Source organism: Dermacentor silvarum, chromosome 10 (assembly GCF_013339745.2).
Source record: "Dermacentor silvarum isolate Dsil-2018 chromosome 10, BIME_Dsil_1.4, whole genome shotgun sequence".
Classification (NCBI taxonomy): domain Eukaryota; kingdom Metazoa; phylum Arthropoda; class Arachnida; order Ixodida; family Ixodidae; genus Dermacentor; species Dermacentor silvarum.
Window position 1 is genome coordinate 139,959,909 of NC_051163.1, and position 27,180 is coordinate 139,987,088.

The following is a 27,180-nucleotide window of genomic DNA, read 5'->3' on the forward strand; positions in this document are numbered from 1 at the left end:
TTTCAAGGCCATAGGGTGCTCATTGATGTGTAACCTTTATGTATATATTATTTTTTTCCTCTCTTCATGATCTATAATGAGTTTTGTTCGATGTTTTTTTTTTTTTTTTGCTTGTGTAAACCTTTTGATACCCCTCCTGCATGAGCCCTACCTTGGGCCTGCAGTATTTTGTAAATAACAAATAAAATAAATAAACATAAAGGAATGCGCTGTGGGTGTTTTGTTTCATGGCATTTGTTTGTGGATTGTCATTCTCGAAATTCCGAGGAATAGCTGTGTCAAGAATGCAAGACAAGGTATAAGCAACATTAATGATAGAATGGTGTGGCATACCTAAACGTGGTTGAGGATCATTTTCTCGGCCGCAGGCGCGAATGCCGACGCTGACGCCGCATTTTCTGCGACACGGGGCCCTAAACGCTATCGCGTTAATACAGAAACAGCGCGACACAGGACGAGTGAAGAGCACAGTACAGAGCGCTGACTAACAACCAAATGCTTTGTTTCCAGAAGCGGGATCATTGAAGGTGGCACAAAAGAAAGACAAAGAAGGGTAAGCGTTAGCCACGGAGATAATCCAGTTCTTTGTTGACAGCGTTTGTGATAATCATTCGATCACTCCAGAGGCTTTTAGCTCTAGTTGCCCCGACTGTGCGGCTGTTAGCAATCTAGAACACATGCTCTGGCGATGCCCCTCGTTACAGGGGCCAATCGCATCACGGAAGAAGAATGGAGCTCTGCCATCCAAAGCTCAGAACTGTCACGACCAACATGGGCTGTCCAGAGAGCCCATGATGCGGCGTTTAGGCTCGGCCTACCCGTCCCCACGTGGGAGCGGCCCGCACTGTCCGTCCGTCCGTCCGGTCCGACCGACCGACCGTCCGTCCGTCCGTCCGTCCGACCGACCGACCGACCGACCGACCGACCGACCGACCGACCGACCGACCGACCGACCGACCGACCGACCGACCGACCGACCGACCGACCGACCGACCGACCGACCGACCGACCGACCGACCGACCGACCGACCGACCGACCGACCGACCGACCGACCGACCGACCGACCGACCGACCGACCGACCGACCGACCGACCGACCGACCGACCGACCGACCGACCGACCGACCGACCGACCGACCGACCGACCGACCGACCGACCGACCGACCGACCGACCGACCGACCGACCGACCGACCGACCGACCGACCGACCGACCGACCGACCGACCGACCGACCGACCGACCGACCGACCGACCGACCGACCGACCGACCGACCGACCGACCGACCGACCGACCGACCGACCGACCGACCGACCGACCGACCGACCGACCGACCGACCGACCGACCGACCGACCGACCGACCGACCGACCGACCGACCGACCGACCGACCGACCGACCGACCGACCGACCGACCGACCGACCGACCGACCGACCGACCGACCGACCGACCGACCGACCGACCGACCGACCGACCGACCGACCGACCGACCGACCGACCGACCGACCGACCGACCGACCGACCGACCGACCGACCGACCGACCGACCGACCGACCGACCGACCGACCGACCGACCGACCGACCGACCGACCGACCGACCGACCGACCGACCGACCGACCGACCGACCGACCGACCGACCGACCGACCGACCGACCGACCGACCGACCGACCGACCGACCGACCGACCGACCGACCGACAGTCTGTCTGCTGTCTGTCTGTCTGTCTCGTGACGCATGCGTCGCCACTTGCGAATATGCAAAAAGTCTCGGTTACAGCCAGAATTTCAAATGAGCGCAACAAGAGAGTAGAGCGCGGTGGATGCTTTCTTAGAAATCATCAAAGGTGCATCGTACAATTCAGAGAGCGGCCAGCTGCTCCAGTACAGCTACACGTTGCTGAATAAAGTATTTTTGGGAACGGACACCGCGAAAACGATACAGCCTGACCGCTTCATTCCGAACGGGTAAGTCATTAGAATTTCAGTGGAGCGTTTGCAGTCCGCCGCGATCAGACCGGTGTAGCCGGTGATCATATATGTCAGAAATTTTCATCCACCCAAACACAGCACAAAGCTAAAAAATAAAGAAAGAAAAACATGGATTTATAGAAACAAAGCTTCCCAGTTAAGGAAAAACTCGTCCTGCTCAAGGATGTGAAATTCGCTCTAGTCCTGTGAAAGGGAGAAATTGTTATCCACCCGACTGTAGCACGAAGTGGCCTTGGAAACCCGTATTGTGTCAGGGTGGATCAAGCCCTAAACACTATTGCAAAACGCTAAAGCCCGACCGACATGGAGCGATTTTCTTGCGAAAAACTGGCGAACGGCCGCGCGCGGCGGCCGGCTGCTGTTGGCCGTCTGTCAAGACGGGCTAGATATGTTCGCAGGCGCTCAGCCGCTCGCCGGAAGCGGCGAATGAAAGCTGTTATAGCGGACCAATCAGAGCGCGGTCGCGTCTGACTTCCTGCCGCCGCATTTGACTCGGCTAGCCAGCCAAATAGCAAACATGGCGACAAAAGCTGCGGGAATCGCGTACAATGATAGTCTTATTTGCCGCCATCGCGTAAATCATGGTTCAGTTGCAGATACAAAACAATTTTTCACTGAATTTTACTGGGAATGGAATCACGCTGTTTCTAGAAAAACTGAAATCGTGGCGGCCGCCTGTCTTTCGTCGCATATGGGTGCAACACGGCGGCGGCACGCTGGCGTTCGTGCGGGCCGCACGAAGTTCCCCGTGAAAGTTCGCTCAATGTGGGCCAGGCTTACGAGAAGCAGACATGGAACGTATGAAGAATTTCGACGCTTTGAACTTTTCTTCGCTTGCGGGAGCTCGATTCGAGATGACTGGAACTCTTATTTACAGTCACGCACGCACGAAGCGCCAGTAAGCATCTATATGTCTTCCTCGACTACTCAACGAACCCATGATCACGAAGAAACAGGAAATAGTTTCGGGTTCCATTCAATGTATCGCGAGAACCCTCCATGGATGCGTCATGGCAAAACCCAGCACCAACGGCATACCGGACGGGGTTCGGTAGCACCGACACAGGAAGCGTCAGGCCTCCGGAATGATCGAGGAATACTGAATACGAATGCTGCTACCGCGCCAATTGGCACCATTTGAAAGCAGAAGATACGGTGCCAAATTTGATGCTCGCATTATACACCATCATCATCACCACCAGCAGCATATATTTATGTCCACTGCAGGACGAAGTCCTCTCCCTGCGATCTCCAATTACCCCTGTCTTGCGCTAGCTGACTCCAACTTCCCCTTTCAAATTTCCTAACTTCATAACCCCACCTAGTTTTCTGCCGTCCTCGGCTGCTCTTCCCTTCTCTTGGTATCCATTCTGTAACTCTAATGGTTAACCGGTTACCCATCCTACGTATTACATGGCCTGCCCAGCTCCATTTTTTATTGCGATAGCAATTATATGGACACTTCTACCGGATTTCTGCCGTCGCCGTCGTCGTCGCCGTCGCCGTGAGGTTTCCTATAGATAAAATCTTCGCCGCGCGCCGTATGCCCGAGCGGAAGCGTGCGGGGACGCGCGCTATCACGGAGAGCGAACGCACTCAATCACCCACGCGCAAGCAAGGAAGCGGGAAGCCAGCGCCGGAGGGAGCGCGGGGGGGGGGGGCACTTCTACGCTGCCAACAACCGCGCTCGTCCGCACCGTCTCTTATCTCCACACGGCTCTGACCTTTATGCGCCGTGCATTCGCCGCTCAGTTTCCGTTGAAGCGAGATAGACCGCACGTACCTTCGCCCGTTGCTGCGGCGTATGCGCTTGCTGCCAGCGTTTTGACAGTCGTCTGCAGTCATTCAGTGTGATCTATTCGTGTTTGTTTGTGCGCGCTCACACCACACCTGTTCAATCAGTTAGTAATAGTCGGGCCACATTTTCCAACGCACTCTACACATGCAATGCTGCCCGGGTCGGCAGTGCAGCGCTACAGGTGTGTCCCTTCGCACGCGCTGCCCACGGGAAGCGCTTCTCATCAACACCACCGTTTCACACGTGCCTCCTCGTGGTCATCGAGTCTCTCTTCACGTCGGTCTACTTACGCCGCAGTACACCTGCTTACTTAATCAGCTCATGTTTACTACAATTCATATTGCTACCAAAGCCGCTCACCTTACTTCGTATGACATTGCTGTGTTGCTATCGCCTTCATTGCTTCGCCCTTAGGGCGAAACTGTGACATTTTTTAAATGCCAAGCATTTCTTGCCGGCGGCTCTGTCCGTCCCTCCCGCGGCGTCCCACATCCCCACAGCGTATGCGCGTCTCCTCGCCCTCTCCTCTCCTACGCTCCCCCTTTCTCTCCTCTAAGAATCCTCTACTGAGCGGCGGCCGAGTCCCACACCTCCACAGCGCATGCGCGTCTCCTCCCCCTCTCTCTCCTTTCCTACGCTCCCCCTTTCTCTCCTCTAGGAATCCTCTACGGAGCGGTGCCCGCTTGCCACACCCCAACAGCGCCAGCGTGTCTCCTCCCCCTCTTTCTCCTCTCCTACGCTCCACCCTTCTCTCCTCTAGGAATCCTCTACAGAGCGGCGCCCGCGTGCCACAGCCACACAGCGCCAGCGCGTACCCTCCCCCTCTTTCTCTTCTCTTATGCTCCCCCTTTTCTCTCCTCTAGGAATCCTCTACGGAGCGGCGCCCGCGTCCCACACCCCCACAGCGCATGCGCGTCTCCTCCCCCCCTCTCTCCTCTCCTACGCTCCACCCTTCTCTCCTCTAGGAATCCTCTACAGAGCGGCGCCCGCGTGCCACAGCCACACAGCGCCAGCGCGTACCCTCCCCCTCTTTCTCTTCTCTTATGCTCCACCTTTTCTCTCCTCTAGGAATCCTCTACGGAGCGGCGCCCGCGTCCCACACCCCCACAGCGCATGCGCGTCTCCTCCCCCCCTCTCTCCTCTCCTACGCTCCACCCTTCTCTCCTCTAGGAATCCTCTACAGAGCGGCGCCCGCGTGCCACAGCCACACAGCGCCAGCGCGTACCCTCCCCCTCTTTCTCTTCTCTTATGCTCCACCTTTTCTCTCCTCTAGGAATCCTCTACGGAGCGGCGCCCGCGTCCCACACCCCCACAGCGCCAGCGTGTCTCCTCCCCCTCTCTCTCCTCTCCTACGCTCCACCCTTCTCTCCTCTAGGAATCCTCTACAGAGCGGCGCCCGCGTGCCACAGCCACACAGCGCCAGCGCGTACCCTCCCCCTCTTTCTCTTCTCTTATGCTCCCCCTTTTCTCTCCTCTAGGAATCCTCTACGGAGCGGCGCCCGCGTCCCACACCCCCACAGCGCATGCGCGTCTACTCCCCCTCTCTCTCCTCTCCTACACTCCCCCTTTCTCTCCTCTAGGTATACTCTACGGAGCGGTGCCCGCGTCCCACACCCCCACAGCGCATGCGCGTCTCCTCCCCTCTCTCCTCTCCTACGATCCCCCTTTCTCTCCTCTAGGTATCCTCTACGGAGCGGTGCCCACGTCCCACACCCCCACAGCGCATGCGCGTACCCTCCCCCTCTTTCTCTTCTCTTACGCTCCCCCTTTCTCTCCTCTAGGAATCCTCTACGGAGCGGCGCCCGCATGCCACACCCCAACAGCGCCAGCGCGTACCCTCCCCCTCTTTCTCTTACGCTACCCCCTTTCTTTCCTCTGGGAATCCGGAGTGGATCGCACGACAGGTGGTGCGACAGCTGCATACTCCGCTGGGGGCGCCACGGTAGTTCCGCGGTATGAAAATGATCGACGGAGCGCGCGCGCCTCATTCTCTCTCCTGTGCAGCGCCGCGATGAGCGCTCGGGCCGCTGCCGCGAAACCATCTCCCGCTCAAGCTAACCATCTCCCCGCTGCTTCGCATCCACACATGGTTCCCTTTAGCTGGAGATGGAGTAATTTTTTTCTCTTACTGTCAATTAGAATATCGGCTATCCCCGTTTGCTCTCTGATCCCCCCCGCTCTCTTCCTGTCTCTAAACGTTAGACCTAACATGTTTCGTTCCATCACTCTTTGTGCAGTCCTGAACTTGTTCTCTAGCTTCTTTGTTAACCCCCTAAGTTTCTGCCCCATATATTAGCACCGGTAGAATAAAATGATTGTACACTTTGGTTTTCCACGACAGTGGTAAGCTCCCAGTCAGTACTTGGCAATACCTGCCGTATGCACTCCAACCCAATTTTATAATTCTGTAAATTTCCTTGTCATGAGCAGGGTCCCTTGTGAGTAATTGACCTAAATAAACGTATTCCTTTAGACTTTAGAGGCTGACTGGCGATCCTGAAATCTTGTTCACTTACCAAGCTATTCAACATTATCTTTGTCTTCTGCATATTAATCTTCAACCTCACTCTCTTACACTTTTTTGCTTGGGTCCTCAATTATATGCTGTAATTCGTCTCCATTGTTGCTGAATAGGGCAATGTCATCTGCAAACCGAAGGTTGCTGAGATATTCGCCGTTGATCCTCACTCCCAAGCCTTCCCAGTCTAAGAGCTTGCAGTAAATAGCATTGGAGAGATTGTGTCTCCTTGCCTGACTCCTTTCTTGCTAGGTAACTTTCTACTTTCTTGAGGAGAACCAAGGTTGCTGTGCAATCGTTGTAGATATATGCCAAGATATTCGCTCGGGAGTCCGTGTACACTGTAGTGCGTGTTGTGTCAAGTAATGCGAGAGCTACAGCAGCCTGTTCCGCCACGTCCACCAACGAGGTCTTTAGCGAAGCTGCCGAGAGGAGATCTGCCCTGTCATTGACTACAGCTACGAAAAACTTGTCAGAGCTGGTGTGTCGCGCCGCGTCAACAAAGTTCTCCGTTCCGGATAAGGTCTTTAGGAAAGCCCTAGCCCTCGCCAATCTTCGACCTTTATTGTGTTGTGGGTGGACGTTTCTTAGAAAAGGGTCTACAATAAAGGAATTCATTGTTTTATTATCAAGTTGCGTGGTCTCTTCCTGATTAAAACTAGGACGGAGGCCTGCCGCATCCAACAGTCTTCTGCCTGCTTTGGAGTTTGATAATCTAATAATTTGTGCTGATCTTTGTGCTTCAATTAACTCCGAAGTGGTGTTGTGTACTCCTAACTTCATGAGTTTCTCTGTGCTAGCCGTGATTGGAACGCCGAGCACCTTTTTTGACACTTTTGCGCATGAGCGTGTCTAATTTATCTTTCTCTGTTTTGGTCCAATTGAGAGCCGCGACTATGTAAATGACATGGCTCATGAGGAAAGCATGGTGAGCCCTAAGGAGTATATCCTCGCCTATGCCGCCTTTCTTGTTAGACACTCTCATAATTAATCTGATAATGTTCTCCGTTTTTGTGGTGAGGTGAGCTATAGACTTTGCGTTGCAGCCCGTCGAGTCTAATAAAAGCCCTAGGATTTTGATAGAGTCTACTCTAGGAATGGTACACCCATCCCTGGTATGAACGCTAATGGGCACCTGATCGAGTGGGGTGAGTCCCCTAGCACCTCGTCTAGCCTGTCCGTACAGCAGGAGTTCCGACTTTCCAGGCGACAGTGCCAGTCCCGTACCGTCCAGGAAAGACTCTGTAACGTCTAGAGCCTCCTATAGAGCTTGTTCGACCGTCACCTCCGATCCTCCGGGACACCAGATTGTAATGTCGTCAGCATATAATGCAAGGCCAACATAAGGAATTGTAGCAAGGCTTTCCGACAATTTGCGCATTGCTATGTTAAACAGAAGTGGTGAGATAACTGCCCCTTGGGGAGTACCCCTTCTTCCGAGTATGAAAGACTCCGACACTGATTGCCTCAACTTTATGACCGCCGTCCTGCTCTAAAGGAAGAATTCAACGAAGGAGAATTTAACTCCCAAGTTCAAGGCCGATATCTCTTTAAGGATATAGTCATGTGTAATTGTATCGAAGGCTTTGGGTAGATTTCGTGTGAGTACCCCTTTTACATATTTGCTTTGAGAGTCTATGATCTGTGTTTTGAGCAGGAGCTCAAACACGTGACGGACAGATTTAATTTTGAAGCAATTTCAGTTTGAAGAATCGCAAGCGGCATTACGGGCGCATGCTGCTAACCACGCCGCCCAGCAAACTCGAGATATCGAACGCAAGCCTTTGTGGTTGGACAACAACTTGTCCCTCATCAGTGTGATCTAGAGCACTGCGCGGGCCTGGGCCAACCCGAAAGCCCGAGCCGGGCCGTCCGAAGCGTTTGTCGGCGGGCTCGGGCCGGGCCAGGCTCGGGCTTGAGGCTGCGGGCCCGGGCCGGACTCGGGCTTGAAGCCACGGGCCCGGGCCAGACTCGGGCCCGCTCATTAAAGGGCCTAAGTAAGCCTTCGAGCACACGCGACCGTTATACATTGCATACTTCAATGCATTCTGTGCCAAGCTGAAGTGACACGTGCATGAAAGATGACTGTATATCTTATCAAAGAAAATTGTAAAACAGATGAAGTTCTCAGTTTTAACAGCGGAGCTGTTTCAGCCGGGCGTAATGAGTCTGCTGAATCCAAAAATGTGGGCCGATTCTGGCAGCAGCGCAGAAAGGGTCCAAGCGCAATGGCACCTACACCTGTGAACTATAGCCAAGCTGAGCCTGCATAAGTCTAGCTAAGCATGGTGAGGACTAATTAAGCTTAGTCAGTCATCGATAGGCAATTGATAGCCAATCAATAGCTAGTCGACAATCGATCAATAATCAATAAATTCCGAAAAATCCTGGGGATTATTTAGTAGTGCTTAGCCTAGCCCAAATAATAATACCTTGCAATAGCCGATCGATAGCCAATCAATAGCTAATCAATAATGGATCAATAATGATAAATTTCGTGGAAATGCTGGGGATGACATGGTAGAGCTTAGCCTAGCCCAAAAGCCAGGACTAGCTAGGTGCCCATCAGCTCCGCTAGTCTCTTTAGCAATGCGCCGCCAGTGCAAGATACGCTAATTTCTTACCCGCCGGGGTGGCTCAGTCAGCTAAGGCGTTGCGCTGCTGAGCACGAGGTCGCGGGATCGAATCCCGGCCCCGGCGGCCGCATTTCGATGGAGGCGAAATGCAAAAACGCCCGTGTGCTTGCGTTGTAGTGCACGTTAAAGAACCCCAGGTGGTCAAAATTAATCCGGAGCCCTCCACTACGGCGTGCCTTATAATCAGAACTGGTTTTGGCACGTAAAACCCCAGAAAGAAGAAGAAGAAGAACGCTAATTTCTTTTTCTTTTCCACAAAAACGAACATTGTTTGCGCGTATGCAAAAATAAATTATACAAAGAACCGCTCCTCAAACCATTTCCATGTTACGGCTTTTGCGATTGCACTATTACCAGTACCCGCCGGAGTGGCTCAGTCAGCTAAGGCGTTGCGCTGCTGAGCACGGGATCGAATACCGGCCGCGGCGGCCGCATTTCGATGGAGGCGAAATGCAAAAACGCCCGTGTGCTTGCGTTAAAGTGCACGTTAAAGAACCCCAGCTGTTCAAAATTAATCCGGAGCCCTCCACTACGGCGTGCCTCATAATCAAAACTGGTTTTGGCACGCAAAACCCCAGAAATAATAAAATAAACCAGTGTCGACACTATTGCATTCTTTTAGCGCTAAGGCCAGTTATTTTTGTGCTTCAAAGCATAAAACAGTTTTACTCAAGAAGATAACTGGAACGACCATGCATTTCGTCGGAGACATTGAAAATTAATATCTCGAAACTGGTGCAGTTCTGAGAATTCGTTCCAAGTGGATACACCTTGCGAACTCAGCGGCTGTAATTCGTAGACTGAAACATGCGCCGTGAAATAATTAATTAAAAAGTTAATTAGCGTAATTATGGTAATTATTCTATAAGGCGTTTCGCTTTAATTCTTTCTCCTCAGGACCTAAATAAAGTTCGTACTCACTCACTTGATTTCTCGTGGAAGTAATGGCCGCCTCATCGAGTAGTTTAGATCAATGATTATAGTTGTGCTATCTGCCACAGGCAATTTTTTAAAATTTGGTGCAGCTAAAATGGAACACCCTGTATATTTGCATGCTAAGTGACATCAAAGAGCCATAATGTACAAATCAAGGTAAGTGCATGCACACCAGCGGAAAAATATCAGCACAGGCAATGGGCCAGATTACTGATGTTCCGTGGGAGAAACAAAGATTTCCGTCTTTTGTTGCTTATATACTGCAGCTGATTAAACCTCGAGAAGGTGAGGCTGACAGATACGGTAAGTAAAAAAAGTAATTTTTCCCCTGGTCATGCAAACACGTTTGCATGCCCTGGTCATGCAAACGCGGGCCCTAGCTAAGCTTAGTAACGAACGCCCGGGTCCGTGTTACTTACAAGCCGTGTTTCTTACAAGCCCGGGCCCGGGGCGGGCCCGAGCTTGGAACCACAGGCATATGTCTTTGTATACTGTTGGGTAGTATATATGCAATCTATGGAGGTTTGTATATGTATTCGTTTGTAGCCTACGTGACGTCGCAGAGTCCACGGCTGAAAGGTTTTTGTGCGGTGCTGGCTAGAGTCTTCTCAATTCCCTGTAGTATTGCAAGATTTATTTATAACTGGGATCGATGGGTGTCGGGTGCTCTACGATCAGGCGCGGATCTAGGGGTGATGTCCGGATGTCCTGACCCTCCCCCCCCCCCCACCCTCAGATTTCTGCATCGCCCCCTCGCTGACAGGGGGATGGCCCTGTCGCAAAAAAATATGGCCACCAGCATTCTTGAAAAGTATTTTCGCGAATACCAGTGGCATCAGCCATGTAGAAGTAAAGCTAGCTCGCTCACAAGCTTAGTTGTATTCCGTAGGAGTGTGGTGTCGCGAAGTTGCCGTAGTTATTTTTTCTCATGAACACCTTAATTGGACCTCCTGGCGCGTGCCGTGCCTTACTCGTCCCGTCGGTGGCGTCGAATGAACGAGGGGACGTCCCTTTTGCCAAGCACGCCGAGGTCCACTCGAGCGCCTTCGCCCCTGATTAACTTAGTTTCCTCTGGGGCTGTCAACGGTTGCTTCATTGGCTGTCATCTGTTCCGCGACCAACCTGCTTAATGAAAGAGATCTCTCGCTGAAGTTTTCATATATAAATAATAACAACTAACAGCTAAACTAATAACTACGCATAGGCAACTTTTTTTTAACTGTAGCACTCATTGTGATCACAGTTACACGTTAACAATATACAGTACGAGCACAGTACCGTTCGTACGCTACAAGTTTTTCATTGTAACTTCGCAGTGTTATTGTCGTACATTAAGCATAGGAAGCTCAAAGCCGCCGGATCCGTTTATCTGAGTGGGCGTTCTCGCGGAGCGGGGCGAAGCCTCGAGCAGCGGCAGCGAAGTGGGGGAGCGTGACGTCAGCGGCCAACGCCAGCGCGCGGGCCTTGGATGGCGTCGCGTAGTTACAGAAACGGGAGCAGATGCGCGCCTTGTGTAAAAGGATGACGTCGCGTGGGAAACAAAACATGAAGACGCTGGCTCGCGCTCTCGGCTACTACGCCACATTGTTCTTTTAGGTGGCGTCATGAGTCTTCATACGCCGTGATTCGCATATCGTAAACAACCAGCGTAGTGGTTGCCGCGTTGGAGCGGAGCGCTACGCCCGTATTCAAGAACGTTCCTCTAGTAAACATACCACCTTGACTCAAGAGAGAAGATGGCACCGCCATCCCTCCACAGAAATGGTCACTGAGCTTCATGATCATTCACGGGAATTCTTGAGACTGGTCGCGTCTTTATCAGTCGAGATGCGGCGCTGTGCTCAACAAGGTGGAGTGGGGTAAGAGCTTCGAGTCGAGGGCTGTTTGGAGAATACGGGAGTCCTTCAAAGCAAACTAAGGTGTCTCAGCCGAAAACAAAGAATCTTCTTAAAGAAATCAAGGTGTCCCAACAGAACTCCAAAGACAGACCCGTGCTTACGCATTTATAACGAACCTGCAAAAGATTATCCAAAATTTTATTTTAAGAAACAATAAAGGCTAGATATACCGGGTGTTCGAAATTAAGCTTTATGGTTTTCTTAAAATTAGGCACTGGGAGGCACATGCAGACCATCTGCGCAAATAAGTTATGTGGCCAGGGGGACACAAAGTGAGATAATAATTATTGCTATCAGCAGCCCAATTAAACCAAATTGAATAATTAAGTTTTTATTGACTGCAGTAAATGTGTATGTTTGTATTCAAAAGTTAGAGACAGTCGTGTTTCTACACAGTTTCACTTGGAAGAATTCTTCTAGCATGTCTGTGCTCCGAGATATCCAACTCCAAATTTTAATTGTCGTTAGCATGATTACGCATGCAAGAGTGAGGATCGGCGCAAAGCTCTTCCTGATGTGTCGCCGCGGTTGCGTGCGGCGTTTAGTCTGACAACGGGGCGGAGGCATTGGCAAAGATAATAACTGTCCCCCTTCCCCTCACGGCTGGCGAAATGAAAAAAAAAATGTCGCAGTTTCGCCCGAAAGCGAAGCATCAATTGCGATAGCAAATTAGTAGAGAGTTATTCGGAGTAGGGATAGTAGTTTTGTGGGCTGCATAAACTTGGACACATTCGCTTACTTAACTTTAACAAGCGTGGTGTCAGCGCGCACAAGCAAACATGAATAGATCACACTGAATGACAGCAGACAAAGACTGTCAAAACGCTGGCGGCAACTGCAGCCGCCGCAGTGGGCGAAGGTTCGCGCGGTCTATCCCTTCAACGGAAACTGAGCGGTGAATGCACAGTGCATACAAAGGTCAGAGCCATGTGGAGATAAGAGACGGTGCGGGCGACGGCCATCGCCGGACAAAGTGCAGAGGAGTTGTGCAGAGGAGAAGTTGTTGGCAGAGAAGCCGCCCCCCCTCCCTCCCGTGCTGCCTTCCCGCTTTCTTGCTTTCGCGTGGGAGATTAAGAGGCCAGTTCCCCTTGCGCCCGGTTGCGAGATAAGCATTTGGTGAAGCAGCACAGCGTCGCCCCGCCTTCCTCCCTCCCTCCCTCCCATACCCCCACGGCCTTTCGCGCAACGGTCGCGTTTGCTTTTTGCCGTGCGTTCGCTCTCCGCGATCGCGCGCGTCCCCCGCGCGCTTTCACTCGCGCATACGGCGCGCGGCGACGATTTTATCGCCCTTGGACTTTATACGAAACCTCACGGCGACGGCGACGCTGACGGCAGAAATCCGGTTTAAGTGTCCATATAATTGCTATCGCAATAAAAGTGTTGCTTTTTGCGGCACCCGGAGAAGCGGGCCACCTGAAGATATAGCCCCATGCGGTTCCGTGCTATGACCGCGTGCTGCAGTCAAATGACTACGTGTGCGAGAAGCACTTCAAGCCGAGGTACGTGACGAAGACGTGGGAAGCAGTCTACAAAAGATACGTTCTTGTGAGTGCAACACGAAAGGCGTCTCTGGCAATAGACACCGTGCCGACAAGTTTCTCGACTGCCCTGCTCACTTGACAAAGACAGAGAAAAAAAGAAAGGAGCCTGCGAACCGTTCGCACACTCCTGCCACCAAACGCAGCCGTGTCAGACTGGAAAATGCAACCAGCTTTGAAGAACTTCCGCCAACGGAGATCTCGCAGGCGTGCGATGTGGTCAGTGAGACGGATCAAAGAAGCTGCGTGGGATCTGATGCCACAGTATTCGACAAAACGCCAGTCACAGTGTCAGCGACAAGTCTGATCGAGGAAGTTTTTGAGAATGCCAATAGGCGTTCCTTTCCCAACAACAGCGTGGGCTTGCTACAAGGTTAACGTTGACGGCGTGAGAACAAGCATGTTTCGTGAAGTTTTCATGATTAGTGCGGCAGCTGCACAGCCAGATGGTTCCGCAACTGGCACTAACTACAACTATACTATGCTGCTGCTCCCAGCCACGTCCTCATGAAAAGAGTAATGAGTGTTGACGAACAGCTGAACGTAAGTGTAGCTCTGCTGGGTAAACGCACACCCACTGAATACTTCCAACTCCCTTGCAACGTCAGTAGCAGGAAAAAACATTGACATGCTTGTCTGGCAAGTGAGCGAAATTCGCTTGTGTGCGTGGGGGTGCCTCAAACTTAGCTGCTGGCACTTCGCTAAAATTCACTGTTTTATGTGCGACAAGTTAGCGTTAACAAGGGTTGTATACATCACACATTTTTTATGCGTAATAAACACCGCTAATTGCTTCTCATGTTGGGAACAGCAATCGACAGTACGTTTTGCTGCTGTAATACTACGGCTAATACGTTATTTTTGTCTAACTAGGTAAACATTACTTCAACAAACAGAGCTTACTTCTGTCATATTTCAACGCGATTTCACTGTCATATGTTTAAATGCACAACTTGACATGTCCGAATGCGAACCTTCTAGATGATGAATTGAACATATTCAACAGATATATATGGCTGAATCGTCAAAATCTCGTATTTGTTCGCCGTTTTTATCTTTTTGCGCAAACCGAAGGTTTGCTATGATATTCGCCGTTGATCCTCACTCCTAATCTTTCCCAGTCTAAGAGCTTGAATACTCCTAGGCATGCAGTGAATAGCATTGGAGAGATTGTGTCTCCTTGCCTGATCACTTTCTTGATAGATAACTTTCTACTTTTCTTGAGGAGAACCAAGGTTGCTGTGCAATCGTTGTAGATATATGCCAAGATATTCACGTATGCCTCCTGTACTCCTTGATTACGCAATGCCTCTATGAATGCTGGTATCTCTACTTAATCAAAGTCTTTTTCATAATCTATGAAAGCTATATAGAGAGGTTGATTGTACTCCGCAGATTTCTCTATTACCTGATTGATGACATGGATATGATCCATGGCAGAATATCCCTGCCTGAAGCTATCCTGTTCTCTTGGTTGGCTGCAGTCAAGTGTTGCCCTGATTCTATTGGAAATTATCTTGATGAATATTTTATACAATACTGAAAGCAAGCTAATCGATCTATATTTATTCAATTCTTTAACGTCTCCCTTCTTATGGGTGAGTATAATGTTGGAGTTCTTCCAGCTTTCTGGTACACTTGAAGTCGTGAGGCATTGCGTATAAAGGGCCGCAAGCTTTTCAAGTATCATATCTCCTCCATCCTTGATTATATCGACTGTTATTCCATCTTCTCCAGCAGCTTTTCCCCTGGTCATGTCTTTCAAGGCCATTCAAACTTCATCGCTAGTTATAGAAGGGGCCTCTGTATCCTGTTCATCACCACTTCGAATGAAAGTAGCTTGTCTGCTCTGTGTACTGTACAGGTCAGTATAGAATTCTTCCGCTGCTTTTACTATGTCATCGAAATTGCTGATGATATTACCCTGCTTACCTTTCAGTGCTTACATTTTGCCTTGTCCTATGCCAAGTTTTCTTCTCACTGATTTCATGCTGGGAACATATTTTACTGCTTCCTCAATCTTTTCCACGTGATAATTTCGAATATCCCTTACGTCGGATATCCTCCTTAATACATCTTCGTCCACCTCAATCGACCTTAATCCAGTGTAATCCGCCTTAATGCACCCTAATCTACTCGAATACTCGCTAATCCTCCTTTATCTATCCTAGTCCACTTTAATCCACCCTAATCCTCCTTCATCGACATTAATCCATCCTAATCCTTCTTAATACAACTTAATCGACCTTAAATCACCCTAATCCACCTTAATCTACCCTAATCCAATCACTATTCAATCATTAACTTTGCTAATTGTCACATGATATATTCTGTATCTGACAACACTACCTCGAAACAGATCTAGGGCTTTAGAGTTAAAACTTATTTTACTTGTTGGTGCTGAACGTCACATTCGTTACATCCTATAAAGGAAGTTCATTGCAGACCCCGGCATAAAATACTTTCGTGTTAAAAGAACAGCTATATTTATCATATTCGTAGGCGCCAGATACACTACTTCCAGCGTTGCTGGCTTCCGTATCTGAAAGCCTGCGCGCCGCTTTTGGAATCCTACAGTCCTTCCGCGACTATGCTCGCCTACTAGTATTTCATATAGCAGGGTAACATTACGTAACTGAGTCAAACGTCCGTGGCCAGAGCCCATGGCTGTTGCATTGAGGATCTACCTTGTTCTCACCGGCCTTCCAGGTGAAGTTGACCGAGTGCACTCCCGAGGGGATCACGGGCAGGTACTTCTCGAAGTTTGGGTCAAGGATGTACGGAAGCACCACGCCGTCCAGGATGGCGAAGATCTCCATAGGGAACCCTGCGTGACACCGACATTGAGAAAATTTTTTAGCCTACCGAGTACGTTTTTTGTGTATTCAAAAAAAATGTATCTCTACAGTTATCATCATCATCATCATCATCATAAGCCTATATTTATGTCCACTGTAGGACGAAGGCCTCTCCCTTCTTCCTGTTAAAATTACAATTTTACTTTATAATACTTTAAAGTTGCCAGTTGTGCAATACTGTAATCTCGTCTGTGGCACTACTAGCAAGGTAAACCTTATGAAATTGCATTTGCTCCAGAAAAGAGCAGTGCCATACATTGCCAATGTCCCTCGTTTATTTTCTACGACAAATCTGTTCTGAAAGTTTAAAATCTTGCCTGTATTCTCTTTATACAACTGTCGTTTAATTTTGAGCTACAGGTCATATTTGAAGTCTCAGAAATCTATTGTGTTTTCTCTGGCCGATTTAAAAGCGAACCGTAGCATCCGTGATACTAGGCATAAAGAGGAATGACACGTCCGCACACCTCGGACGAATTACGATAAACAATCATGAACACATACAGTACCCATTCTACTTAATCAACCCGCACAGCAAGGTTTTGATCCTTTAAGCAACTCCAATAATGAAATAAAACTATTCTGCCAGTTATGCCAAATAAACTAGTATCTCATAAAAGTTTTGTTCATATATTACAGTCATGAGTGCGTGTTAGCACACCTGTACATACGTGTATATAGATCTGTTTGCATTGCTTGTGCATATGGTATGTATCTGCATGTGTGTATATATTGTCACGAGCAATGGAAAAGACAAAGACATTGTAGTTGGGCTGGGTGAGAGGCTCTCTTGTCGGACTGAAACCTGCTGGAACCTGTGCGCTCTGTGCAGTCTTGACTAGGCAAGCGCTAGCCGTTTACGGTTAATTAAATACTCCCCGTAACATCTTTTTGGTGGAGGTTGCGGGCTCTATTCCACCCTGCCCTGGATCTTCGGAGCGGACGCCACGTTTCTCCCGCCTCCATGGCCGAAGACAGTACGCAGTCATCGCAGCCCGCGCCCGCGGCGCCGGCAACCGTGGTCCTTTCGGAGCCCCTCGACCCTGGCACGTTTTGCGGCACGGACAACAACGACGTCGACGATTGGCTCCTATTGTACGAGCGCGTCAGCAAGCACCACAGGTGGGATGAGACTCTAATGCTTGCCAACGTCATTTTCTACCTACGGGGCACGGCTCGGGTGTGGTTTAACACGCACGAACTTACAAGTTGGGACCTATGCAAGGAGAAGATGCGTGCATTGTTTGGCCGATCGGCCGCGCGCCAAATGACCGCCCGGCACGAGCTGGCGGCCAGAGCTCAGACGTCCACGGAGTCGTACGTCGCATACATCCAAGACGTACTAGCCTTGTGCCGTACCATTGACAAAGATATGCCAGAGACGGACAAGGTTGGCCACGTGTTGAAAGGCATAGCTGGCGATGCCTTCAACATCCTCATGTGTAAGAACTGCACCACGGTTGACTCCATTATCACAGAATGCCGGCGGTTTGAACAAGCAAAAAGCAGGCGGATTACTCAGCGCTTTAACAGACTCCCGAATACAGCTGCGACCTCCTCGTGCGATGATCCCGTGACGCCCCCTCCATTCTCGCCGCCTAACAACTTGGCCAGGATTGTTCGCCAGGAGCTCGAAGCCATGGCTCCAGCCACTTATCAGGCACCTGCTCACGACCGTTTGGCGACAATATCTCTCATTCAGGCCGTCGTACGTCAGGAGGTTGCCAATATGGACCTCGTATTTCCACAAGCCCCCAGTTACGCCCCTCCGCCCATGTGCGCTTCCGGTCCTTCCCTGACACCACACCGCCCCAATTGTTGTTGCTGCCACTTCCGCTCCCCGGTTCACACCCCGCTACCGCAACCCTTCTGAGTGGAGGACGCCTGACGATCGACCAATCTGTTTTTCTTGCTCTCGCATCGGCCACATTTCACGCCACTGCCGCAATCGTCGGAATTACCGACCAAGTTTCCCCGGTGACCGCCGCCAAGATCGTGGCCCGTACTACAGCACATCTTTTCTTGACGACCAACTTCCGGCCCGTGATCCTCACCGTCTTTCTTCGCGCTCAGAATCGACCTACGTCGATATTGCCGTAAAAGGACACTGGTCCAGCCGATCGCCGTCACCTCAGAGTCGCCAGTCGCGCTCCCCTCAACGCCGCCGCTCTCCTTCTCCGGCTTCCTCTGGACACCACCCGGGAAACTAGCCAGTGCAGCTCCGGGAGGTGAGGCTGCATTGACGACAAGGACCGCAAAACCTCTATCGACCCCTACTTCAAGACGCAATTTGCTCAATGTTCTCGTCGCCGGCGTGCCCGTTACTGCTCTCATCGATACTGGCGCCCACATATCTGTTATGAGTTCTACGCTCCGACGCCGCCTACGCAAAGTGCTGACACCTGCCGTCTCTCCTACGGTGCGAGTAGCTGACGGCACCCGAACACCTGTTCTTGGTATGTGCACTGCCCGCGTTACTGTTGCCGCCCACCACACTTCAGTTCTCTTCGCTGTTCTCGACGCTTGCCCACATGATGTCATTCTTGGCATTGACTTCTTGAGCTCCCACTCTGCCCTCATCGATTGTTCTTCTTGCATTTTGCGGCTCGAACTGCCATTGTGTCCTGATGACACCGCATCAGGTAACGCTCGCCTACGTTCCCTGGAGTTTCTACGACTACCCGCGCAGGGTAGTCGTAGAAACGTGTCACCGTTTCCCCCAGTCCCTGATGGTGATTATGTGGTCGCTCCCCTCACAGATCTTATCCTCTTGCGCAACATCGCACTTCCCCATACCGTAGTGCTTATTGCCAACAACAAAACGTTGCTTGCAGTCCTCAACTTTTCTACTTCGACCCATGTTCTTCCTCAAGGAATTTCACTAGCCGAACTGTCACCTTTGGAAGAATGTACTGTTTCTGCATTCGCTGCTGACGCTGAGACCGCGACGCAACCTGCCATACCGGCGCCAACCCAGGCACTTCTGGACAAAATGATATCGCCCGACCTCTTACCATCCCAAAGTGAAGCACTCCGTGGTGTCCTACTTTCGTACCTTGACATATTTGATGTTGCGAACAGTCCACTAGGACGTACACATGTAGTGGCCCACCGCATCGACACTGGAGACGCCAGCCCCCTTCACAAGCACCCTTACCGAGTATCAAACTCTGAGCGCCAAGTCATCCAAAAGGAGGTAGATAAAATGCTTGATAAAGATGTTACAGAGCCTTCCTCTAGCCCTTGGGCATCCCCTGTAGTGCTTGTGAAAAAGAAGGACAACAGCTGGCGGTTTTGCGTCGATTATCGCCATCTCAATCGGGTAACGAAGAAGGATGTGTATCCTCTCCCACGAATTGATGATGCTCTCGATTGCCTCTATGGTGCCAAATATTTCTCGTCGCTAGATCTCCGCTCGGGATACTGGCAAATTGCCCTCGATGACCGCCACCGCGAGAAGACCGCATTCATCACACCCGACGGCCTCTACCAATTTAAGGTTATGCCTTTTGGGTTGTGTAATGCTCCTGCAACTTTTGAACGCATGATGGACACTCTTCTACGCGGTCTGAAATGGTCGATCTGTCTTTGTTATCTGGACGACGTCATCGTTTTCTCGCCCAGCTTTGATAGCCACCTCCCTCGTCTGTCAGCCATTCTCGACATCTTTCGCCGAGCCGGCCTCCAGCTCAATTCATCTAAGTGTACCTTTGGGCGCCGCCAGATCAAATTACTTGGACACTTAGTCGACGCTACTGGTGTCCAACCGGACCCTGACAAGGTCCGTGCCGTCCGCTAGTTCCCGGTTCCACGGTCCACGCAAGAAGTACGCAGCTTTCTTGGGCTCTGCTCCTACTTTCGCCGTTTTGTTCTCAACTTCGCGGACATTGCTCGACCCCTCATGGACCTACTCAAAAAGGATGCGGCCTTTTCTTGGGGCGCGGACCAAGCGTCTTCCTTTGCGTCGTTGATTTCTGCCCTCACTACACCACCTGTGCTGGCTCATTTTGATCCGGCTGCTAGAACAGAACTTCGCACCGACCCAAGCGGCCATGGCATTGGTGCTATCCTCGCCCAAACACAGAACGGAGCCAATCGTGTGATAGCGTATGCTAGTCGTCTTCTGTCACAGTCGGAGAAGAATTACACCATTACTGAGCGGGAGTGCTTAGCTCTCGTCTGGGCTGTCGCGAAATTCCGTCCGTACCTATATGGACGGCCGTTCGTGGTCATAACAGACCATCATGCGCTCTGCTGGCTCTCAACACTCAAACACCCCACAGGGAGGCTCGGCCGTTGGGCATTACGATTACAGGAGTACACGTTCTTGGTAGTGTACAAATCTGGCAAGTTACACAATGACGCCGATTGCCTCTCCCGCCATCCCGTTAAACCATCCGACTCCACTGAAACGGACCCCGACACCTATGTCTTGGCGATAACAGACTTCACCCATGTGGCCGACGAACAACGTCGAGATCCATCTTTGCTCTCTCTTATTGACCGTCTGCAAATGGGCACCCTTGACCCTTCCCTCAACATGTTCTTGCTTCAGGATAACGTTCTTTACCGCCGCAACATGCACCCCGACGGCGCAGAACTCCTGCTCGTTGTCCCGCATCATCTGCGCAGGGATGTCCTCATCCAGTTTCATGACGCCGCCACTTCCGGACACTTAGGCGTCTCCAGAACTTATGATCGCATACGACGACGTTTTTTTCTGGAAGGGCCTTTATCGGTCCGTTCGCCGCTACGTAACATGTTGTGACCTGTGTCAGCGTCGCAAGAAACCTGCGACTCTACCTGCTGGTCTCCTTCAGCCAATTGACGTTCCAGCCGAGCCATTTTATCGAGTGGGCCTGGACTTGCTGGGTCCTTTTCCAATTTCCACGAAAGGCAACAAATGGATTGCAGTCGCTACTGATTATACCACTCGATTTGCAATTACTCGAGCGTTGCCAACCAGCTCCGCCACAGACGTAGCCGACTTCCTACTGAACGACGTCATCCTCCAACATGGTGCTCCACGTCACGTACTCACAGATCGCGGTCGCTGCTTCCTGTCTCGTGTGGTTGACGATCTACTTCGATCATGTGCTACTCATCACAACTTCACAACCTCATATCACCCTCAAACTAATGGACTCACCGAACGCTTAAACCGTACACTGACCGACATGCTTTCCATGTACGTTTCCGATGACCACCATGATTGGGACGTTGCGCTCCCGTTCGTCACATTTGCATACAACTCATCGCGTCATGAAACTGCCGGCTACTCACCCTTCTATCTTCTCTTTGGACGCCATCCCTTATTACCCTTTGACACCTTGCTCCCTTCAGATCCGGCCTCCACGTCCACGACTTGCTATGCGCAAGATGCCATCACGCGTGCGCTCGTCGCGCACACAGTAGCCCGCGCTCGGCTCACGTCATCGCAGACCGCACAAAAGGCCATCTACGATCGTCGACACCGGGGTACTGATTTTCCACCGGGCTCTCTCGTCCTTCTCTGGCTCCCATCTCGTCGTGTCGGCCTGTGTGAAAAGTTAATGTCGCGGTACGTCGGACCCTACCGCGTGCTGCTCCAAGTGACTCCTGTCACCTATGAGATATCTCCCATGGCATCCACCTCATCGACTGCCGCACCGCGAAGTGACATCGTACATGTTTCCCGCCTCAAACTTTACAACTGTGATAATCCATTTTGATCACAACAAGCACCGGGACGGTGCTTCATCGGCAGGGGATAATGTCACGAGCAATGGCAAAGACAAAGACATTGTAGTGGGGCTGGGTCAGAGGCTCTCTTGTCGGACTGAAACCTGCTGGAACCTGTGCGCTCTGTGCAGTCTTGACTAGGCAATCGCTAGCCGTTTACGCTTAATTAAATACTCCCCGTAACAATATGTATAAATGCGAAATTGTATGTGTATATAGGTATGCATGTTTTTGTGTAATTTTATAGCTTTTTTTAGAAACACTAGTTGGTTTAGATGCACGCGAGCCGCAGTTCTTCACACAAGATGACAATAGCTTATTTGAGAATAAAATAATGAATGTTCACCATCAACCTCGTCCTTTAGATAAAACCGGTTCAACATTAACCGTAACAGTTGTGTGGTGGAAGTGCTGGGTACTTCGACCAAGACGACGGAGCTGCTGCAGCAAGTGCCACGTCGAAGCCGACGCCTCGCTCGTCTGCCTCCGACACCACTTGAGATCCCTATGTCCCACAGCGGCGACCAACAGCCTTCTCTGGCTGATCCAGTGCGAACAACCGGCACCTGGATGCATCAGATGGAACCCCGCCCTTTCCCAGGAAAATTCAGCGAGGACGTGGAGGAATGGCTCACCCACTACAAGCGTGTGAGAAAGTACAACGGCTGGAACTCCGCGGCTCAGCTCGACAATGTCGTTCTGTTCCTCATAGACACTGCGCTAGTGTGGTTTCAGAACCATGAAGATTTCTTCACAACGTGGGACAGCTTCGTTACTGACCTTACAGAGTGCTTTGGCGATTCCACGATGAAAAGGAAGCGGGCGGAGCAGACATTGCTTCAGCGCGCTCTAGTCCCAGGTGAGACCTGTACTACGTAGATAGAGGCGATCCTGAAGCTTTGCAAAACGGTCAATCCTCGAATGTCCGAAGAGGACAAAGTTGGACACCTTCTCAAAGGCAAAGGCGAGGATGTTTATAATTATTTAATCGGAAAGGAGAGTGTCGCCTCGGTCGCCGACCTCATCAAGCATTGCCGCACATTTGAGGCCTTGAAGCTGCGCCGTATCACGTCAAAGTTCGGCAGGTTAGCAAATGTCACAACGGTGGCAAGCATTGACGATAACGACAACTGCAGTTTTCAATTTGATCTTGCGGCAACTATAAGGCAACTTGTCCGCGAAGAACTTGAACGACACAGCACAGGGACGGATGTCGAACAGCTTGGTTGCGCTTCCAACCAACCTCTAGAACATGCATCTGCTGTGTCGGCATTGTCTGCCATGCCAGGCGTTGCAGACTGTCGAGTCGATCAGCTGCGACAGCATCGTCGTTCCTCTCCCGACGACATGACGCACGATCAACGCACTCGTCGAGCTACCACTCCGAATCGGCCTTCGGCAGATCGCGTTTATTAATCGCAACGTCCCAGGGTTGACCCCGAGGCTTACAACGTCGGTCGCGCATCGCCTGTGTGCTACAGCTGTGGCGCCTCAGGACACATCGCTCGTTTTTGTCGCCGGCGCCGACAGACAACAACATATGGCCCACCACCAGCTTGGCCTAATTTTGAACGTGACAGTTATGGCGACCGCTGGCCGACGGACCCTGATACCGCAAACACCACAGGCGCGCCACGCCGGAATACCTTCCGTTAGTATAGTAGACGGAGTGGCTCGCCAGCTTCAGACCGCGGCCTGACGCCCCCAACCAGTCGCCAACAACGTTCACCGTCACCACGTCGACGTGCTACGTCACCACTGCCGTCGGGAAACTAGCCGGCGCGGCCGATGGAGGTAAGGTCACCGGACAGTCTGCGTCTCTGCGAAATACTCCTTGCCTATTATGATGGTGAAGAACAAAGTGCGTAAGTTAATTGATAGTGTACCTGCAACAGCATTAGTGGATACTGGTGCTACCGTTTCCGTCAAGAGTGTGACTTTCAAAGAGAGGCTGGGTCGGAAAGTTATGTTCCCGTGGAATGATGGTGTGACGTTTCGTGGTGTCAGTGGAGAGTGCCTTATTCCCCTTGGTATTTGTGTTGCGAGTGTTTTACTTGGCGGGCAAGGTCTTAAAACAGAATTTCTCGTGCTACCGCGGTGCATACATGATGTGAATCTCGGGATTGACTTTCTTCAGGATTGTGGTGCTTCCTTCCGTTAAATTACCTTGAGTAGCGCGCTTCTCGCCACCCTTGCTGACACATCTTTACCAGAGAAAAACTATTGTGTTGTTTCGAACGATTTGCTGCTACCGCCTTGGTCGCTGTCACGTGTCCCTGTCAATGTCGCTGCTGCCGAACTTTCATCGTTTGACGCGCAAATCCAGCCACTAACGTCGAGCTGCGCAAAGAAAGATTTACTTGTGCCACGTTCTCTCGTGAGAGTAGTGAATGGCGCCTCACATTTTGTGGGCTTTCAATTGTTCTTGCGTCACTGCTGTTCTCCCGCGTGATATGAAGCTCGCTGAATTTGACGAGATTACGTACAGCTCCATTACTTTAGGCAGGTCCACCGCTAAGCTACATTGACACTATACTACCGTTTGACTTTCACAGCGCGTACTCTGGTGCCAAGACGCTTGGTCTTGCCGAGGAAGCACGGCGTATTGCACGTCTTCGTACTGTGGCATGGCAACACCGATCGAAAGAGCGCTATGACAGCAGACACCAGTCTGTCTCATACGCTAAAGGAGACTTTGTGTGGTTGTGGACCCCGCAACGTAAACGTGGTTTATGCGAAAAGTTTTTACCCCAGTACACGGGCCCATTCGTCGTTGCAGATCGCTTGAGTGACTTGACGTACGTGGTGGCACGCTTGACGTCAGCTAGTCGTCGGTCTAGCCGGACCCAGTTAGTACATGTTGCTCGTCTTAAGCGGTTTCACCCCACGCTTTCCGAGTGATTTGGACTTGCCCAGCGGGCTTCGTCTGGCAATCGGGGATTGCTACGGCATGAGCCGGGCAAGGAGAAGAGGAGGAAGTCGTTAGCTGGCGCCCCCTCTGGATGCCATCTTTACTTCACCATCAACCTCGTTCTTTAAATAAAGCCGGTTCAACATTAACCGTAACAATATATTATTTCTTTTAACTTTCACGGGAAACAAGTCGCGACGTCGTGAAAGAGTTCCTAGAGATTTTGACAAGTTTAAAGAAAGATAACGGAAGTGATCAACCCATTTAAGATTTTCGTCAAATATTACGCCAAGAGATTTATATTTACTTACGATTTCGATGGCGCAGTCTCCAATGAGCAGTGGGATCGATAGCGTAACATATCGTAACATTCATCGATATCGTAACGCGTTCAGCGGTTAAATCATATGTACTACACTACTTGCGAACTTTAGATGCGTCATTTTGTTCCAATTCTGCCCGTTGACACTGCTGATAAAAAAACGCAAAAAAAGCAGCCGGATCATAATGTAGTCACCTACGACGTGCCCTATCGCAATGAGAATGGCTTAATTCACGTTCTTGTTTCCAAGTATTGTACTGGTCGTGCGCACGAGAGTTCAGAACGCTGGCGTCGAATATGCCAGCGGTCTGAACAGTTGAGTTACGTTTCTTGCCTTCATTTGCAAATAAGAATAAGCATCAGGATGGCGCACATATTCTCCACACTCCGACGCACAAACACATTTTCCTTGAACATTGAGCACTCGATCCTTATATCTCAAAGACCACCTGCCATCACCGGCTACTTTAGTGCCATTGTATTTCGCGCAGTGGTGCTCGCGGTTCGAGGAGCATAAATCTCCGAAGATTCCATCAGACTGCAGCCTTCATTGCTCTGCACTGCGCTTCGTCAGTGGTCGTTGATATGTATGTATGTATGTATGTATGTATGTATGTATGTATGTATGTATGTATGTATGTATGTATGTATGTATGTATGTATGTATGTATGTATATATATATATATATATATATATATATATTGTAGCGAAGAAGACTGGCGCCCTGTGTGGACTAATGCCAGTGTGACGACTCCTTCAACAGATACTTCGATTACGTTCGTCGGAAGAGAGCGAGGCCTTGTGTGGTTCGACTGGAACGCAGTTCTCGCTTCTTGAACTGCGGTAGCTAGTTTTCCTGCTCCGATGGGGCCGGACGCCGCCGCATGGGCGAAAGTGAGCGGCGACGAGGGGATGGCGAGCGACGATCACGGGCAGAAGGAATGACGTTGCGCGTGGACGGCAAGTGCGAATCACGTGGCGGCGACAAGGACGAAGCTGGCGAAACGTAGGAGGAGACAGGTTGGTCATGACCCTGAAGCCATAAGCGACGGCGACAGAGCCGTGCCACGTGACCAGGGATATATATATATATATATATATATATATATACAGGGTGTTTCAGCGAACACTTTCAAAATTTATTTAAGGTTGCCTGTGGCAGATAGCCCAATTCTAGTTAATGAGCTGGTCTACTCGAAGAGGCGGACATTACTTGCACAAAAAAATGAAATAAATAATTGACTAATTAATAAAAAATCACTAATTAGGTTTTTAACTAATTACCTGATGGCCCATATTGCAATTTACAAATTGTAGCCGTGGAGGTCGCAAGGCGGATTCACTGAGAAAGAATTCTCAGGATGATACCAGTTTCGAGATATTAATTCCCGAACTTTGCGGAGAAATGCATTGGCGTTCCAGTTAATTTTGTGCTTCAACGCATAAAGCGACGTTTTGTTAAGAACCTAACTGGAACGCCAATGCATTTCTCCGCAAAGTTCGGGAATTAATATCTCTAAACTGGTGTCATTCCGAGAATTCGTTCCAAGTGGATCCGCCTTGCGAACTCCACGGCTTCAATTTCTAAATTGCAATATGGGTCATCAGGTATTTAGTTAGAAACTTAATTAATGAATTTTTGTTAATGAGTCGATTATGCATTTCATTTTTCTTGTGCAAGTAATGTCCGCCTCTTCGAGTAGACCAGCTCATTAACTAGAATTGGGCTATCGCCACAGGCAACCTTAAATAAATTTTGAAAGTGTTCGCCGAAACACCCTGTATATATATATATATATACGGCGAGAGCATCGCACGCTTACACCTGCGGACAGTTGTTTTTTTTTTCATCCGTTCTCATTTCCATTAATTTATCTGTTCTTTAATTCAATTACTACGCGCAAGTAATTTCCCCTATGTTGTTCTTGGTGTCATTGTTTGTTGGCTTCTTATGATATAATTAATAAAAATCGTGTCCCTCGGTTCCCTTTCTTCTCGTTCATTACATAACGAGGGCTCGAATCCGGCAACATTGAGGCCTTCAGATAGCATATG

At 50.4% G+C, this 27,180-nt stretch overlaps 1 protein-coding gene across 3 annotated transcripts in view; it reads right to left on the bottom strand.

Annotated features, from left to right (window-relative positions):
- Nucleotides 1–27,180, bottom strand: part of LOC119430998 (protein shifted) — a 281,749-nt gene that overhangs the window by 160,766 nt on the left and 93,803 nt on the right. For all 3 annotated transcript variants that reach the window (XM_037698467.2, XM_037698465.2, XM_037698466.2), the window contains exon 2: nucleotides 16,000–16,139. In XM_037698467.2, the coding sequence (XP_037554395.2) occupies nucleotides 16,000–16,139 (140 nt within the window). The remainder of the gene's footprint in view (nucleotides 1–15,999; nucleotides 16,140–27,180) is intronic.